General features: G+C 54.4%; 1 protein-coding gene across 1 annotated transcript in view; it reads left to right on the forward strand.

Annotated features, from left to right (window-relative positions):
- The window catches only part of NPR2 (natriuretic peptide receptor 2), a 34,584-nt gene that overhangs the window by 13,811 nt on the left and 3,336 nt on the right, over positions 1-17,437 (forward strand). Inside the window, exons 3-17 of the mRNA XM_053408935.1 lie at positions 743-856; positions 6,349-6,484; positions 8,067-8,161; positions 8,413-8,539; positions 8,788-8,872; positions 10,304-10,424; positions 10,660-10,734; positions 10,856-10,933; positions 12,463-12,567; positions 12,792-12,863; positions 13,242-13,401; positions 13,643-13,804; positions 14,632-14,800; positions 15,507-15,653; positions 16,546-16,669. Of these exons, the coding sequence (XP_053264910.1) occupies positions 743-856; positions 6,349-6,484; positions 8,067-8,161; positions 8,413-8,539; positions 8,788-8,872; positions 10,304-10,424; positions 10,660-10,734; positions 10,856-10,933; positions 12,463-12,567; positions 12,792-12,863; positions 13,242-13,401; positions 13,643-13,804; positions 14,632-14,800; positions 15,507-15,653; positions 16,546-16,669 (1,770 nt within the window). The remainder of the gene's footprint in view (positions 1-742; positions 857-6,348; positions 6,485-8,066; positions 8,162-8,412; positions 8,540-8,787; positions 8,873-10,303; positions 10,425-10,659; positions 10,735-10,855; positions 10,934-12,462; positions 12,568-12,791; positions 12,864-13,241; positions 13,402-13,642; positions 13,805-14,631; positions 14,801-15,506; positions 15,654-16,545; positions 16,670-17,437) is intronic.

Genomic DNA, 17,437 nt, shown 5'->3' on the forward strand with positions numbered 1-17,437 from the left:
GATGCCACTGTCAACGAAGATGTAACATCACCGACACTTCGTTTGATCAAACTTACCTTTGTTGATATCTACAGGAGCCTGGCTAAAGGAACTTTAAAGACTGAATCTTCCTTTTGGACACAATTTGAATGAGTTTTCTGTTTGTGGCTTCTGTAGTAGATTTTGTACCTTGTTCTCTCAATTTTTGGATTATTAATATAAGATTTAGAACGTAGAATAGTTTGGTAGTGTTTTGTGTGCTGCTTATGTGCTGCTTACTTCATACTGGTCTATAACGAGAATTGGCAGCCTAGGTTCATTTCTTCAGTATCTGCAATTCTGGGCAGAGCTTTTGGGGTGAGTTAAGAAGACTGATCCACCCTGGCCCTCCTTTGGGTAACCCCAGACTGCAGGTACTTTTGGCTGGTCAGGTTCAGTTGGGCACCTTCACTGAGGGTGAGAAGGCAGCTGGGGGAGTTTTCCTAAGGAGCTGAGATTGGGGAGGAAGGCCTGGCCTGGCCTGGAGCTGGAGCTGGAGCAGGAGCTGGCAGGGCCATGTCCCCGCCCCCCCCCCCCCACGGTTTTGGCCTTGTGTGCTGACTCCTCACGGGCGCTTCTGTATAGGGTGACCAGGTGCCAGAGGTTGGGTGGCCATCCATCATGGATGCTTTAGCTGCAATTCCTGCATCACAGGGGGTTGGACTAGATGACCCCTGGGGTCCCTTCCAACTCCGCCATTCACACCCCCTTGCCTCTCTTGCAGACGGTGCTGGTGATCACCTACCATGAGCCCCAGAACCCAGAATACCAGAGTTTCCAGAGCCAGCTGATCCTTCGTGCCCGGAGGGAGTCCAACGTGGAGCTCAATGACTCGCTGGTAAGTCCCCCTCCCCCTCGCGTCCCCCCAGCTCCCCCTCTGGAGGAGAGACAAGCCCACACTGTGGGGCCAGAGGCTTTTCCCCTGGCCAGGGGGCTGGGCTTGGGGGCTGCTGGAGGGGGGCACCAAGGGACTGGCTTCAGAGCAGGGGGCAGGCAGGCAGGCAGGCAGGCAGGCAGGCAGGCACCCCCCGTGGTCTGGGCTTTGAGGTGAGGGCCTTTGCCAGGCTGAGGGGAGATGCTCCAAACAGGAGCCAAAGATGAGGAGAAAGAGGGTGCTGTGGGTTTGTGGGGAATCTTCTTTACCGCTTGCGCTGGGCAGAATTTTTGGGCAAGCAGAAGAGGCAGAAGAGGCTGGCTGCAGCGTCTGTGGCAGAAGGACCAGGCAGGCGCCACTTAGCATGGAAAGGGTCACAGGGCAGCCGTGAAAAGGATTTCTGGGAGGGACCCCCAGGAGCTGAGAAGCATCTGGTCCCTCCAGGGAGGGTGAGCTCAATGTTCCCCAGCCAAGATGCTGATAATGGGCCTTCAGAGACAGAGGGGAGCCGGTCGAGGGGGCAAAGGGACCAGATGGGACCGTGTCGTGTGAGGCCCACAAGCATTATTACTGTACTTTTAGAATGGGTTAGTCGCCTTATGCAAAAAAAAGAGAAATGTCTCAAAGCGATTTGACAGCAAAATAAAATGCAAACAGACAGAAAAGTGAATGGAAAGCCAAATGATGTCATTTAAAATGACGTGTTCTCCTGGGGATCTTCAACTGGTCCAGACCTGAGACCCAGCCTGCACCAAGGGATCCCCTTTTGCACATTCAAGCCTGATTTATACAGTATCAATCCTAAAGTGATAATTCACAGAGTCTTCCATTAGTGTTATTGCTAAGTGATTTTTGCACTCGTTCTTAGCTGAAAGGTTGAAAAGACTCTGAAAATCAGTGGTGCTGAGCAATCTCTCTCTTTCTCTCTGTAAATTAAAACTTAAACCTCCTGCCCCACATGTGTAGGAGAAATAGGAGACCAAACAGGCTGTGAAGCCCTTTTAGCAGAGTATAAATACTTAGGTGCTTTTGCAGCTTACCGGAAGCTATGAATTAGGCAATTATCCTTGTTTATTTGTGGTCTACTGACCTTCCCTTTTCTTTGCCCTTGTTGCTAAGAATGAACCACACATTTTAGTAAGATAAACTTATAAGGTTTACTTACATTTCAATGCAGGCAGCAAATACATCAAAGTCGTATGCCGGTGAAAATACTGCTATGTTACAAAATACAAACTTAGTTTCCAAAATGGAGTCTGGGTTCTGATTGGGGCCCAGGCATGTACATCTACTCACATTACTGGCTTGAAAGAAGAGAGAGAGAGAGAGAGAGAGAGAGAGAGCGCGAGCGAGCGCTCAGGCAGGGAGGAAGTAGATAAGATTATCTCCTCGGTTAGAAATTTCTGCAAAAGCATTAAGGAAGTAACCTCAAACAGCCCCTTCTATATTGATTCAGGAACTCTATGTGCCTGTCTGGCAATCATGTATTTGTGATTTTGACTGGAAATCCCACAAATAAGAGAATGTATCCCAGCCCAGATGCCACCTGTGGCCTTAGCTGGAGTCCCACGTGGCAGTAACAGCCAGGCCCCTGCAGAGGGTGGCAGGGGGGAACACAGTCCTCCCTACAGCTACGTCGGCTGGGCCCCCAAGCCATCATATGTAACTGGACCAGCTGCTCTGTCAATTTATTTTAACCGACTCCTGTCCCAGGCCTCACACTAGCTTTGCGTAGGCCTGGCAACAGCCTTGCTCCGCCTGGGATGCCCTCGCAAGCCCCCCGTGGCTTCTGACCCACCGACTGAAGTCCCATGTGCTGCAGGTCTCATCCAGCAAAGTCCGGGGAGCTCAAGTACTCAGGGCTCAGAGCCCCTTCCCCAACTCAACAGGCATCTTGGAAACCTCAGAGAAAGGAAGGCTCTGGGGTTGAGATGCGCGGCTGCAGTGATCAGGCTTCCTGTGACAAATCTACAGGAGGAGCAGAGTCCGCCCTCGTGGTCAGCGGCAGAACCTGCTCTCAAGGAGCCCTCCGTGTCGCAAAAGGGGGCAAATGTCTTCCTGGTTCTTGCCGGCCAGCGTGATCCGTGAGTTTCTGGGGACGCCTGTATTCATAGTTAAATAGAATTGTACAGTTGGAAGGGATGCCGGGGGTCATCTAGTCCAGCCCCCTGCAATGCAGGAATTGATATCCTTATTTAAAAGAAATCCACGTTATTAATATTGCTATGTTTTCAGTGCTTCTGAAACAGAACATGAGGGTGTTCCCTGAGTCAGTATGGCTTAAGGAATTTATCTCCAATGGAAATTCCGAACCAACCAAAATAATTGGGGGACGGAGATGTGAGTCACTTCCCAATGAGGAGAAGCTAAAAGTGTTTTGGGCTTTTGGGTTTAGAAAGAAGGAAGCAGGACAAGATGAGAGGTGTGTATGTAACTCAGGACAGTGTGGGGAGAGTGGGGGGCTTTCTGCCTGCCCTCCCTCCTGGGAAGCCCAGAACTCAGCTCTTCCTTCAAGGTGTGAGGTTGTCTTTGGGATTTCAGCCTCAGAGATGCTCCTCCCAGCATCTTTGTGTGTTTCTTCTTGTGTGCAGGAGGAGAGTCACCAGCTGGCTGGGGGTCCCTGAGTCCCTGGGACTGGGGGTGAATTGAACGAAGATCTGCCCCCTTTGGCCACACTTTCTATGCCTTGCCAAGGGGTCCTGGGGTGGGCAGCCCTTCCCTCTCCCTGTCCACTCATGTACCAGGATGAATGTTGTTGTTGTTGTTACATTTACCATATTTTTTGCTCACTTTTTCCCTCCTAAAAAGTAAGGCGCAGCTATCCCAGAAGCCAGAACAGCAAGAGGGATCGCTGCTTTCGCTGCGCAGCGATCCCTCTTGCTGTTCTGGCTACTGAGATTCAGAATATTTTTTTTTCTTGTTTTCCTCCTCCAAAAACTAGGTGCCCCTTATGGTCTGGTGTGTCTTATAGAGCAAAAAATACGGAATATGCATCTCACAGCCTGTGTGGGATAGGTGATTGGCTGGTAGCTCTGGGAGCCTTCCCAGCCTGTGACTGGAAAGAGAAAAGGGGAACAGCTGGTTGTGAACGGGCTTGCGTGTGTGTGCTCCTCCTCCTCCTCTGTTTTCCCATGAGTGGCAATGGGTGCCAAGTGTTGGGCTGCTGGTCCTGATGGCTCTGCCTGCCTCCAGAATCAGAGGCTGCAATGCTTCCGAACCCAGGAGAGGAGAGGGCTGCTCTTGGGCTCCAATCCTGCTTGCTGCTTTTCCAGAAGAGGCATCTGGTCAGTCCCTGTGAAAACAGGATGCTGAGCTAGATGGGCCGCTGGTCAGATCCAGCAACCTCCTCTCCTGTTCTCGTGCTGGGGGAGGCGATGACGAGAGTCCTGATCTGGGACAGGATGTTGCAAGCTTGATAAAGATCAGCTGCAGAGAGGACCAGAGTCTGCCTTGGAAGATGGAGAGGGACTTCTGTGCCAGATGCAGGGACACAAAGCCCACACTTCTTGGGGCGAGGAGCTGAGTCTTTCCCTCCCCGTCCCTGTAAGGTGTTTGGGGAGAACGGAAGCTCTCCTCCCCAAGGTGTGTGCCTGGAGAGGAGACCTCAGAGCTCGGCCCAAGCAAGGCCCATCTGCACCCATCTTTGCGGACAGGAAGCTGCCCCTGCCCCGCATTGCTGTTCCTATTTCCAGGCTTCCTCTCCTCCCTCCCCCGCCTGCCTCCCCAGGGAATTCCTGAGCATCAAGTCAGAATCCAAGGGGGGAGGGGTCCTCAGAGGGACCCTGTTCAGGTCCCCCGCTCTGCCAGGGAGCTCGCTGCTTGACCCGTGACCCTCTCTTGAATTGACCCACCTGGCAGGGCGGTTGTGAAGAGAGCATGGGGGCACTCCCTGCCCATTGCTGCAGCCATGGGGTTCTGGGAGGAGGAAGGCAAGGTGAGAAATAAATAGGGAGGCAAAGAGGAGTCAGAGGAAGAAAAGTGGGGTGCCATCAGCTGTGCAAAGAGGCGGTGATAGAAACTTAGATATATAAGCTAGGTGTCAAATGGCTCCTTAAAGCAGGGTTATGGTTGCCAAAATGGAATACCTGGTTGTCATTTTGGGGCAAGATAGCTCTAAAGTCTTATTTTTCAAATGATGGACTAACTGACTGATTATCAGTTAAACATCTGGCTAGTTCAGATGACAACCTTGAGCTAGGTTAAGAATTTTGAGAACTTAATTTTGGTCGCAAGTGGCAGAGAGCCGGGTGCAAATGTGCCTGGTGCCTGGCTAATTTTGAACACTGCAAAGAGGGTGTGGTGGGAATCTGGAGGAGAAGAAATTTTCTTCCTCAGGGGCCATTTGCTGAAACCATAGAATGGCAGAGCTGGAAGGGATCCGAAATGTCATCACATCCAACTGCCTGCGATGCAGGAATCACAGATAAGGATTCCAAAGTGCAGCCCTTCTTCTCTGTAAAAATGGACATTTCAGTTGGGGTGGAAGGGGAGTGGAACTGGGATGCCTGAGAGGAAGTCCCTGTGCCTGAAGGGGGAGTCCTTCCGTGGGACATCCCTGTAACATCTTCTGAACTTGGCCAACGGTGAGGGTGTAAGGAGACAGCTGCTGTGTCCCTTGGGTGCTGGTCCCACTTGACCCCCAGGACCTGAGAGGGATGGAGGCTGGACAAGGCTCCTCCAGATCCACCGCTGAGTCCCAGGGGCTGGTGGGGCTTTGGGGGCTGGGCCTCTGACAAGGCTGTGGGAATGTTCAGGGAGGCGGGAGAGGACATATTGTTTATTAATATCCTTCCTAACTTGTGCTAGCAAGTTCCTTTACTTAGCAGAGTTTCACATTCCCCTTTTAAATGCACAGCGGGTAGCTGGTTGCAGGCTTGTATAAGCCTCTCACTATTAGGTTCCTGGTGAGTTCCCTTAGATCCCTCTTAAAAGAATAAACACACCACAATCTTGTGTAAAGTATATAAAAGAAGTTTACTCACATTATCAGTTCACAGTTGGATCCCTGAAGGCAGACTTAGTTACAAAGGATATACATGTGGATCTACCCCATATAGGGGGTTAATCCCAGTGACTGCAGACTGGCAGCCACTGCAGTTCACACGACAAAAGGAAGCCGGAAAAGAGGGAGGTTTTGCTTTTGTTACCTGCACAGGTAAGGTCACACCTACCTCTAGTCATATGCAAAAGGAAGTATGTCCCAGCCCAGGAGGAAACAGGAAGTTCCGACTGGCTGGACCAAACATCCCCTTGCATGTCCACTCTCGGAAAACAAGGAATGTTGTACTTGACTGCTACGTATGTAGCACATCCCACAAAGTCTGGTGGTGGCCGTGATGAGAGTGTCCACCTGCCTCCTGGCTGGGCCTGGCATCTGCCTCTGCTTGTGGGCCTGCAGATCCTGCCTTCAGTCCCACCCACGCCCTGTTTCCTTTCTCTCTGTCCCCCCATGGCAGAAGAACCTTGTGGCCGGCTGCTTCCATGACGGGCTCCTCCTCTACGCCATGGCCCTGAACGAGACGCTGCAAGAGGGCGGCACCAAGCGCAACACCAGCCGCATCCTGGAGAAGATGAAAGGGCGCAAGTTCCAGGGTAACTGGGCGCTGGAGGCTGGCGGGGTGGGGCAAGGGGCCTGTGGGAGGCAGCTGGCAGGTGGTCTGAGCCAGGACAAGGCAGGCAGGGGCGGGCTCTCAAGCTCGGAATGGATCCCCAGAGCATGAGGATGTGGGAAGGTTCAGGGTGGCAGGACAAGGTATATTGTTTATTAATATCCTTCCTAACTTGCGCTAGCAAGTTCCTTCACTTAGCAGAGTGCATTCCCCTTTACACAGCAGAAAACTAGTTGCAAACTCATGTGAGTTTCTTAAGACAATACACAACTCACTCTGGCTTTTCCAGATTGAAATGTCTCCTAATATTTTCCTGCTAAGACCCCTTGAATCCCACCTGAAAGAATAAAGACACCACAGTCTTATTATAAGCAACAAAAAGAAAGTTTACTCAGGCAGAGCACAGTGTGATCCCTGAAGGCAGGTGTAAGGCTTAAAGTTACATACAAACAGGTTTACCCCATAAGGGAGATTTACCTAGTGACTGCAGGTAGCAGCCCAGCAGTTCACAGGACAAAAAGAGGAAACAGGGAGGTGGGCTGCATGACTCGTCCTTTTGTTACCTGGACAGGTGAGGTCACGCCCACCTTTTATCACATGCAAGGAAGGAGGCTCCAGCCAGGAGGAAGAGGAAGTTCCGACTGGCTGGACCAAACATTTCCTTACATGTCCTCTCTAGCATTACAAGGAATGTTGTACTTGACTGCTCCCAGTGGATTACATCCCACAGATGACAAGGCAGGAGGCCATCTCTTCCTCCTCCTCCTCCTCCTCCTCGCCCTCCATGTTTCATGAGCAGCAATGGGGGTCAAGTAAGGCGACTCTGTTCTGCCTCCATGATCAGAGGCCATCGTGCTTCTGAACACCAGTTCCTGGAAACCACAGGAATGGAAGCGTAGAACGGTAGAGCTGGAGGGGACCCCAAGGGTCATTTAGTCTAACCCCATGCGATGCAGGGATCACAAAGGAAGCATCCTTGTCAGATGGCCATCCAGCCTCTGCTTGGAAACCTCCAAGAAAGGAGAGTCCCTTGGGGCATCAGTTGGCCATTGCGAGAACAGGATGCTGGACGGGATGGGCCTCCTTTGCTTGATTCAGGGGATCTCCTTACACTCTTATTGTGGTAAGGAAATAGATCACCGTGACCCATGTGTGCAGGGGAAATTTTAAAAAATCAGCTGGATACCTGGATTCAAAACACGGGGCTTTACACACTTTCCAGTGTGTTACTTACAAATTCCAAGGTCTGATTTGTGCATTATTCCAGGCAGCAACAAGAAGAACACAGGTAGAAAAGTCTTGGGTAAAAAATACAGATGGCTTCAAATACATGCTCTAAGCTTGGAGCACTAGGTTACATGGTGAGAAGAGAATGTGAGGAACAGGAGAAGAGAAGGCTTCACTTCCTCTCTCTCCAGTGAAAAGGGGACGTGACCCACCTGAGTCTAGGAACACACCTCTATGATCTTAACCCTTTTCTGCACTAGCTAGCGCTCGTGCATAGTTGTGTTTGACTGCCCCCCACATATAGCCTTCTCTCTTTCCTGCCCTCCTCCTGCCCACAGGGGTCACTGGGACAGTCAGCATGGATGACAACAATGACCGTGACACAGACTTCAACTTGTGGGCCATGGCGGATGTGGAGAGTGGCAAATTCCAGGTGTGAGCGGGAGCAAACAAGCAGTGCGGAGAGGGTGACCCCGGCGTGGGTCGGGGATGGAGGGCGAACCAAACAGGCACCAGGGAGGAGTCCTCTGGGGAGAAGAAGGGCTGGATCTGGTCCTCTGTTTGGAATGCCTGTCCTTGGGGCTGCCCCAGGGCGAGAGGGGGCTGGGGGCCCACATGGGTGTGTTGGAGCGAGGCAGGGACCCTCTGCCCTCGTGAGCCAAACTCTTCCCCCTCTCCCCACAGGTAGTGGGGCACTATGTGGGAGCAGAGAAGCAGATGAACTGGCTGGGAGCCATCCCCTGGGTGAAGGGGGCACCGCCGCTGGACAACCCCCCCTGCTTTGACATGGACGACCCCTCCTGTGACAAAAGTGGGTGCATCTGGTCCCCCGAGGGTTGGCCCTCCCACCTCATTGCACCCCAAGCCTGAGGGTGGGGGATGGTCATCTCTCACCTTCCTTTGCTGCCCCTTTTGCCACCCCCCAGATAGGCAGCATTGCCCCTCCCCCCTATGTTTCAGCGAGTCCAGCTGGCCAAAGCGGATCTCCCTCCTGAGGCGATTCTGGCCAGGTATGCCAGGATCCTGCCCCCTGGTGCCACTCTGCCACTGTCCTTCCAGGTCCCCTCAACACGCTGGCCATTGTGGCGCTGGGCGCGGGACTCACCTTCCTCATGTTTGGCGTCTCCAGCTTCCTGATCTTCAGGTGAGTGAGCCCCAGGTGAGAGCCTCCTGGTCCAGGCGCATGGGAAGGTGGGCGGCGGGAACAAGGGAGACCCAAGGTGCTCAGGCAGAGCGCAGTCTGCTGTCAAGGGGGGGCAAGGACCCCCCTCCCGACAGGTGGGGCTGAAACGCCACGGCTTGGTTCTGTGCCCACCTGGCTTAGCTCAGATGCTTTGGCTCAGCCGAGTGTTTCCACTGCACTGCCCCCCCCCCCCGCATTCTGGAGCTGCCACAAATGGGGAGGAGAATCAGAGCCCCAGAGTGATTCTGTGAATCGCACTCGAGCCCTTGCAGCTGCTCAGGACTCTAAACATTGCTTGTCTGGTGCCAGCTGGCTCAGTAGCTCTGGACCTGCTCTGGGCAAGGGATGAAACCCCATGACCTTCTCCAAGGACAAGCGGTCTCTCCTTCCCAGCCCTCAGTGTATGCCTGGCCTGACCGACTGGTCCACTCCAATGCCCTGCCAGTCCCAGAACATGTGAAAGGATGGCAGAGCACAGAGAGATTCGGAGCATGTACAGAGTGCTTTCAAAATGGCCACTGTGGAACCGCAGCCAGGCCTCAGCAACACACCTTCGTTTCTTCTGTGGGCATCCCAACCCAGCCTCACAACTGGGACTCCAGAGCAGACAGCAGGACTGTGGGAGACTGAGTGAGGATTAAATCTGTAGATTAAAATTTAAACCACCCACCCCACGTATGTGGGAGAAAGACAAAAAGCAGAAACACTTCCATGTTTGGCAACTTATTGAATCTTAGGAATTGGTTAGTGATACCTTTTCATTGTGTTCTGCTGACCTTCCCCCTCTTCCCCGCTTTTGCAGAGAATGAACCACGTTTCTAGTAAGATAAGCCAAAAAAGTTTACTTACATTTTGATGCAGGCAGCAAATACAGCAAAGTAATAGGCAGAAAAGTACTTCTAAGTTACAGTAAAGTAAAAGTTGGTAGTGTCAAAATAGGGAGCTCCAGACACACGTCTGCTTAGCTTGGAAGAATGGTGGGAAGACAGAGTCTCCTCAGAGGCAGAAGGAAGTGCAAGGGACTATCTCCTTTGTTCCAGAATTCCTGACCAGAGGAGGCAAAGGAAGCGGCCACACACACAGCGTCCTCTTGAGGATGTTTAGTGACTCTCTGTGTACTAACCCTGTACTTTAGCAAAACATGCATTTGTGATTTGGCTACAAAGCCTTTTAGCGGATGTTAGCCTTAGCCAGGACGCCTGAGCAGAGCCTCCATGTTGAAAGGCAGTCTACCTCTGAGTAGGAGACATAAGCTGTGTGTGTGTTGGCAGCCTGGTGGGCTTCCCAGAGGAGGCATTTTGGGGCTGGGGGGCTCCTTTGAGGGGAAAAGGGAGGCTGGATTTCCAGTGGGTGGGGCTCACCTTGGTCTGACTCCTCCCCCTTCCTCCCCAGGAAGCTGATGCTGGAGAAGGAGCTGGCCAGCATGCTGTGGCGGATCCGCTGGGATGAGCTCCAGTTCGGGAGTTCAGAGCGCTACTACAAGGGGGCTGGGAGCCGCCTCACTCTCTCCCTGGTGGGTCCCATTGGAGCCCATGGTCTTCCCAGAGACACCCCCCCACTGCCCTGGGGCCCTCCAAGGCCCCCCCTCCTCTGCTCTTCCTTCCTCTCCAGCAGCCATCTCCCCCCTCCCACCCTCCCGCTCTGGCCTGGGCAGATGCCCAGCTGGCACACACAAAGACACAGCTGCCCAGCTTTTGCCATTCAGGCAGGTGACTCTCTGTCTTCTCCCCCCCCCCCCCCGCCCCCAGCGTGGCTCCAGTTACGGCTCCCTGATGACAGCACATGGCAAATACCAGATTTTCGCCAACACCGGGCTCTTCAAGGTGAGTGTCGTGCTTTTCGGCCCTCCGTCCTATCTATTGGGGGCTCAAGTTGTGGGGAGCGGTGACGTGGGGGTCCCGCCCCTCCCCCTTTCTCCCTCTGACCCCTCTTCTTCTCGGCCAGGGGAACGTCGTGGCCATCAAGCACGTCAACAAGAAGAGGATTGAGCTGACCCGCCAGGTCCTCTTCGAGCTGAAACACGTAGGTACCTGCTGTGGGGGGAGAAGCCAAGCTGGGGTGGGGGACGACTTGGGGGGCCTAGCCGGGATCCAGCAGGTGTTGAGCCCAGAACCACACCGAGAGCATGTTTGTTGCCTGGGCTGCCACTGCCCCTTTTGGACCAAGCTGTCTTTAAGCATAAGAATAGAATCACAGAATCATAGCGTTAGAAGGGACCCACAGGTCATCCATCCCAACCCCCTCCAATGCAGAAATCTCAAGCATCAAGACAGATGGTCACCCATCCTCCACTTTAAAAGCTCCAATCAAGGAGAGGTCCACAACTCCCGAGGGGGTCCTGCTGGATGAGGCCAATGGCCCACCTGGTTCAGCATCCTCTTCTCACCCATACGGACCCAGCAATCAAGACAGACTGCCTGTGGGTCTGGAGGTTCCATAAGAGACCACGAAGGGCCCATCTGGTCCAGCCTCCCAGTGGCCAACCAGATGCCGCCAGTGGGAAACCCTCCAGGAGGACCTGGGCACAAGAGCAGCCCTCGCCCTTCCCTTGGTTTCCAGCAACTGGAATTCAGACACATTCAGAGGCAGACCACAGCCAGCCTGAAGGAATCAGTCAAATCCCTATTTAAATCCCTGTTTAAAGCCCTCTTGGTTGGTAGCCATCGGGGCCGGATTGACGTATAAGCTAAACAAGCTATAGCTTAGGGCCCCACTTGCCTGGGGGCCCCCAAATTTTTTAAAGGAAAAAAACCAGGAAGCACTTTGATAAAATACATATTTTGTTATGTGCAAATGGTTTTAGATACTTATTGGGTCCATAAATTAGCATATAGTATATATATTCAACACAAAAAACAGCGACAATTTGTTGTTGACAAAGGACACCTGGACATAGAAAGGGCCCCATTACTTTCAGCAGCTTAAAGGTAAAGGTAAAGGGACCCCTGACCATTAGGTCCAGTTGTGGCCGACTCTGGGGTTGCGGCGCTCATCTCGCTTTATTGGCCGAGGGAGCCAGCATACAGCTTCTGGGTCATGTGGCCAGCAGGACTAAGCCGCTTCTGGCGAACCAGAGCAGCACACGGAAACACCGTTTACCTTCCCGCAGGAGCGGTACCTATTTATCTACTTGCACTTTGACGTGCTTTCGAACTGCTAGGTTGGCAGGAGCAGGGACCAAGCAACGGGAGCTCACCCCGTCGTGGGGATTCGAACCACCAAACTTCTGATTGGCAAGTCCTAGGCTCTGTGGTTTAACCCACAGCACCACCCATATCCCTCTTCAGCAGCTTAGGGCCTCATCAAACCTAAATCTGGCCCTGGTAGCCATCACTGCCTCCTGCAGGGGAGAGTTCCACAGTTTAGCAATGCAGCCCTCCCCTCCTTATATGTGTGCCTGTGGGCAGATGGAGGAGGGAAGGATGGCACCAGGAGACAGGATAAAGGCATGTGCCACATAAACCAGCCTTTGCCAACCTGGTGCGCTCCTTTGTGGCCATTCTGGGGGCTCTTGGCCGACAGATTTCCTACCTGTCTCTGTCCATCTGCAGATGCGGGACGTGCAGTTCAACCACTTGACGCGCTTCATCGGAGCCTGCATTGACCCGCCCAACATCTGCATTGTGACTGAGTATTGCCCCCGGGGCAGCTTGCAGGTAAGGAAGCACCTGGGCACAGGTGTGTGTCTGTTCCCTGCATGGCTGCAGCCGGGGAAGGAGGGGAGGTCACGGTGAGCATTGGCTGCTGTGCCTCTGGCCACCTCCTGGGGGGGGTGCAGTGCCCTCCCCAACCCCCCAGTGCTGTGGGAGGGGCTGTTTTCAGGCGGGGGCAACACCTAACTGCCGCTCTGCTTCATCTCCCCTCCCTCCGCCCCCGACAGGACGTCCTGGAGAATGAGAGCATCAACCTGGACTGGATGTTCCGCTATTCACTCATCAATGACATTGTCAAGGTGGGGGGCTCGGGAGGCGGCAAGAGGAGCCCCACGAGAGCATGAAAAGGGACAGGCTGGGCAAATAGCCGCTTTGCTGGGGGCTCCCCACAGTGGCACCCCACAGTGGGGCCTCTCTGCCCTCCAGCGCCATCCTGGCCAGCAGTGCCAGTAACTCCCAAGCCTTTCCTTGTTTGGGTCCCTCTGCTAAAACCTCTAAGTCCCGCCCCCACATGCTCGATCATTGCAGGAGCTGCTATTCACCCAATCACCTGTATGGGTCACGGGGCCTGCCCTGGCCTTGCACCGCCTGCCTTGGGAGGAGAGTGGGTGCCCCTTGTTGCTTCTGCCCCTCCTGCCGGGCCTTCTCAGCAGCCTCCCCCTCTCTGCCTGACACAGGGCATGGCTTTCCTGCACAACAGCATCATTGGCTACCATGGGAGTCTCAAGTCGTCCAACTGCGTGGTGGACAGTCGCTTCGTTCTCAAGATCACGGATTATGGCCTGGCTAGTTTCCGGCAGAGCACTGAGAGCGAGGGCAACCATGCCCTGTATGCCAGTGAGTGTCCTTCCCACCCTGGCGGCAGGATGTGCCATCTCCTGCCTTGCCCCCTTTCCTCCAGACCAGCGAGGGCCTTCTCTGCTGCCCTCTCTGGGCTCAGCGAGGGCCCACGCTGCCAGGTTGAGGGGTCCCCACCTCCACTACTTGGGCTGGTCTTTGGGAGGCCATTGGGAGCGGAGGTGGGAGCCCCTGGCCTCCTGACCCTCCTCCTTTCCTTGATTTTCCCCCTATCTCCCAGAGAAGCTGTGGACGGCCCCAGAGCTGCTGCAAAAGGGGCCTCTGGTCCTCTCCCCACTGGCCATGCAGAAGGCCGATGTCTACAGCTTTGGGATCATCCTTCAGGAGATTGCACTGCGCAACGGAGCCTTCTACATCGAGGGCATGGACCTCAGCCCCAAGGGTGAGGGGAGAGGGAGAAGGCGAGCCCCACCCCTGGTCCCTTGGGGAGGGTGGCAGAGGTGGTGATGACAACCACCACGGGGTCCTTGGGTGTTGTCCCAGGAGACCCCCTCACAAAGTTGGCCACCCTTGGACCACAGCACATCCTGGGGGTGTGTCCTACTTGGGAGGGGTGCTCCACTTGCCACACCTCAGCATCCCCCAGGTATCAGGCGTGGCATTTGTCCCAGCAGCCGGGGAGAAAGCCTTCCTGATCTGGGTGGGGGGTCCTCCCCTCGCCCCACCAGGCCTTGTGTTTAGAGGGGACAATGCGCACAGCTCCGCCAATCGCAGGGGAGACATGACTGGCGCTTATGCTGGAAGCACATGCGCGTTTCTGTGTGAGCAAAAGAGGATGGGGGCACGCACTGGCGACGTCTTCTGGGCTTGTCCTGAGCCCCCTGCAAAGCCCCCGTTGCTCCACCTGCCTGCTCTTCAGGTCTCCCCACAGGCTCCCTTGGGCTGTGGCCGCCTTTGCATCCCGGATCAGAGCCTTTGGCCTTGGGAGGAGGAAGGAGCACGTTCAGCATCACTTGATGGTGATCACGTCTGTCGCCGCTGCTGCTGACCACCCAGGGTGACCCCTCCCCCATTTTCTCTCCCCCACATCTCCCTCCGACACCCGCAGGGTGCTCATCACACCCACATCCTCATTGTCTCCGTGGCCCAGTCACCCATTCCGCCCCCCCTCACCCGCCCCATAACAGCCTCCCACCGGCCAGCTGTGCCCCCACCCCCTCCGCCCGGCCTGCGCGTTCACTCCCCCCACTCGCCCTCCCCACCCTGCAGAGATCGTGCAGAAGGTGCGCAACAGCCAGAAGCCCCACTTCCGCCCCACGGTGGACCTGCGGCTGCACAGCGAGGAGTTGGCCCTCCTGATGGAGCGCTGCTGGGCGCAGGATCTGACCGAGCGGCCCGACTTCGCCCAGATCAAGATCTTCATCCGGAGGTTCAACAAGTGGGTGCTGGACACATTTTTGTTATGGGGGGGCAGGCCTTTTGTTGGGGGGGGCAGAACCTCAGTTAGCTATGTACCATACTTTTCCGTGTATAAGACTAGGAATTTTTTTCCAAATAGTTTTTATTAATTTTTAATTAACAACATTGCAATTAATAACATATCAAATATTGACACACCATCTCCGGCTGGTCCAGAGAAAGTCTTTTATTTTTGTTCCTGCGTTTTCTCTGTTGTTTATTCCCAATATCACAGTTCCCCTTCTTATCGTCGCAGCCCCTGGTATGGGACTTTTCCATCGTGATTAATGAATCCATATTATGTTGGCACGCAGGAGGAAATATTCTTCTTGTTGTTATTCTTCCATTGTTTTTCGGCGCAATCCCCCACTGGAAGGATTTTTTCTTAAAAAGTTATGTTAAAAATTGTGGGTCTTATACACTGATAGTGTATCCCCCCATTTTCTTAATTTGGAGTCCCCCCGAAAAGGGGGCGTCTTATACATGGAAAAATATGGTATTGTATTGATGGGGTGTGTGAGAGCAAAACACGGGAAAGGGAGGCAGGTTCTCCTATCCTGGGCACCTCCAGGAGCTTCAGCCCATGTGGGTGGGGGGAGACCACCCCGATACTGGAGGAGCCACCCCCCACCGCAATGTGCCTGTGAAGCAGCCCCTGCCCCCCTCACCCGCACTTCCTGCCGCAGGGAAGGGAGCGCCAGCATCCTGGACAACCTGCTCTCTCGCATGGAGCAGTACGCCAACAACCTGGAGAAACTGGTGGAGGAGCGCACCCAGGCGTACCTGGAGGAGAAGCGCAAGGCCGAGAACCTGCTCTACCAGATCCTCCCCCAGTGAGTCGCCTGGTGGGGGGCACTGGTGGGTGGGGGGTGGGGGTGGAACGCAGACCCAGCCAGGCAGGCAGAGGGGGCGCCAGGCAAGTGCCAATTCATAGGTATAGATGCTGGATTAGTAAACCAAGCAGATCTCCATCCAAATCCCCCAAAATAAATCCCTTGGCTAATTGGCACCTTGCCCGCCCGCCCCACTTCCCTTTTCCATTCAGCCCCCCCCCCATATTAATTAAATTTCTCTAATCAATTGAATTCCGCCAGCCCCCCCCCCCAATCCATTACCTTTCAAAGCAGGGGCCATCTTACACTATTTCTCCAAATTATCCTACCCAGTAACCCAGGCTTTAAGGGACACAGGTGGTGCTGTGGGTTAAACCACAGAGCCTAGGACTTGCCGATCAGAAGGTCAGCGGTTCGAATCCCCGCGACGGGGTGAGCTCCTGTTGCTCAGTCCCTGCTCCTGCCAACCTAGTAGTTCGAAAGCACAGCAAAGTGCAAGTAGATAAATAGGTACCACTCCAGCGGGAAGGTAAACGGCGTTTCCGTGCGCTGCTCTGGTTCGCCAGAAGCAGCTCAGTCATGCTGGCCACATGACCTGGAAGCTGTACGCCGGCTCCCTCAGCCAATAAAGCGAGATGAGCGCCGCAACCCCAGAGATGACCACGACTGGACCTAATGGTCAGGGGTCCCTTGACCTTTAACCCAGGCTGCCCCCCACCCAATTCAGTGGGGAGAAGATCTGTGGCCACCTTGAAGCTGGGGACTTGCCTTCGCCTGCCTGCCTGCTGCACTGAGGGAGATGCCCCCCTTCACCTGCCCACACAGTAATGGGTGCGCAGGGGTTGGGGGTCAGCCAGCGGCTCAGTGACTCACTTTGCGTATCCCCTCCCAGCTCGGTGGCTGAGCAGCTCAAGCGTGGGGAGACGGTCCAGGCCGAAGCTTTTGACTGCGTCACCATCTACTTCAGCGACATCGTGGGCTTCACCTCCCTGTCGGCCGAGAGCACCCCTATGCAGGTAGCAGGGCTGGGGGGGCGGCCCCTTGTCCCTGTCCCACTAGGCTGGCTGAGGGGGGTGCGCTTGACCCTGCCCGCACACCACAGCCATGCCCCCTCCCAGCAGCACAGGGAGGCGGTTGGTGTCAGGGGATTGTAGGGCTGGAAGGGGGGGCAAGGGTCATCCAGTCCACCCCCCTGCAATGCCAGATGGCACACCTGGCTTTGACACCTTTGCAGTCCTGTCTTCAGCTTCAGTTAGGGTACCACACTGCTGCGGCAGGTGGCCGGAATTCGTCCTACACTTGAGTAGGGCCCATGCCCAACTGGTCGATCATTCGGGAGCTTCAAAAGCTTTCTTCAGCCCGAACATCACAGTGACCGATGCCAACCGACACTGGTACACTTAGGGATCCGCAGAATCTTCGCAGCTTGCGTGACAGACCTCAGCAACTCAGCATTTTGGCTAATCTACTTTATTTACATATAAACACACACGGAGCACTGCAACATGGCTCCCTCTCTCTCTAGCATCAGACAGCAAAGAGAAAAAGAACAAAGGACAACAGTCCCACTTCACGGAACACAGTAACACAAACATCCTGTCTCCATCACTTCCCACTTTGGGGAGTCAAAACGTACACCGTCATGTGTTAGACAACAATCCCATGACTGCAATCACGGAGCAGGAATTCTAACAGCAGGAAGGAAAATGACGTTTCCATGAGCTCTGGCTTCCGTCACGGTGTCTCATTGAGCCAGAAGCGGTTTAGTCTTGCTGGCCACATGA

The sequence above is a fragment of the Podarcis raffonei genome, chromosome 11 (genome assembly GCF_027172205.1).
Source record: "Podarcis raffonei isolate rPodRaf1 chromosome 11, rPodRaf1.pri, whole genome shotgun sequence".
In the NCBI taxonomy this organism is placed as follows: Eukaryota; Metazoa; Chordata; class Lepidosauria; order Squamata; family Lacertidae; genus Podarcis; species Podarcis raffonei.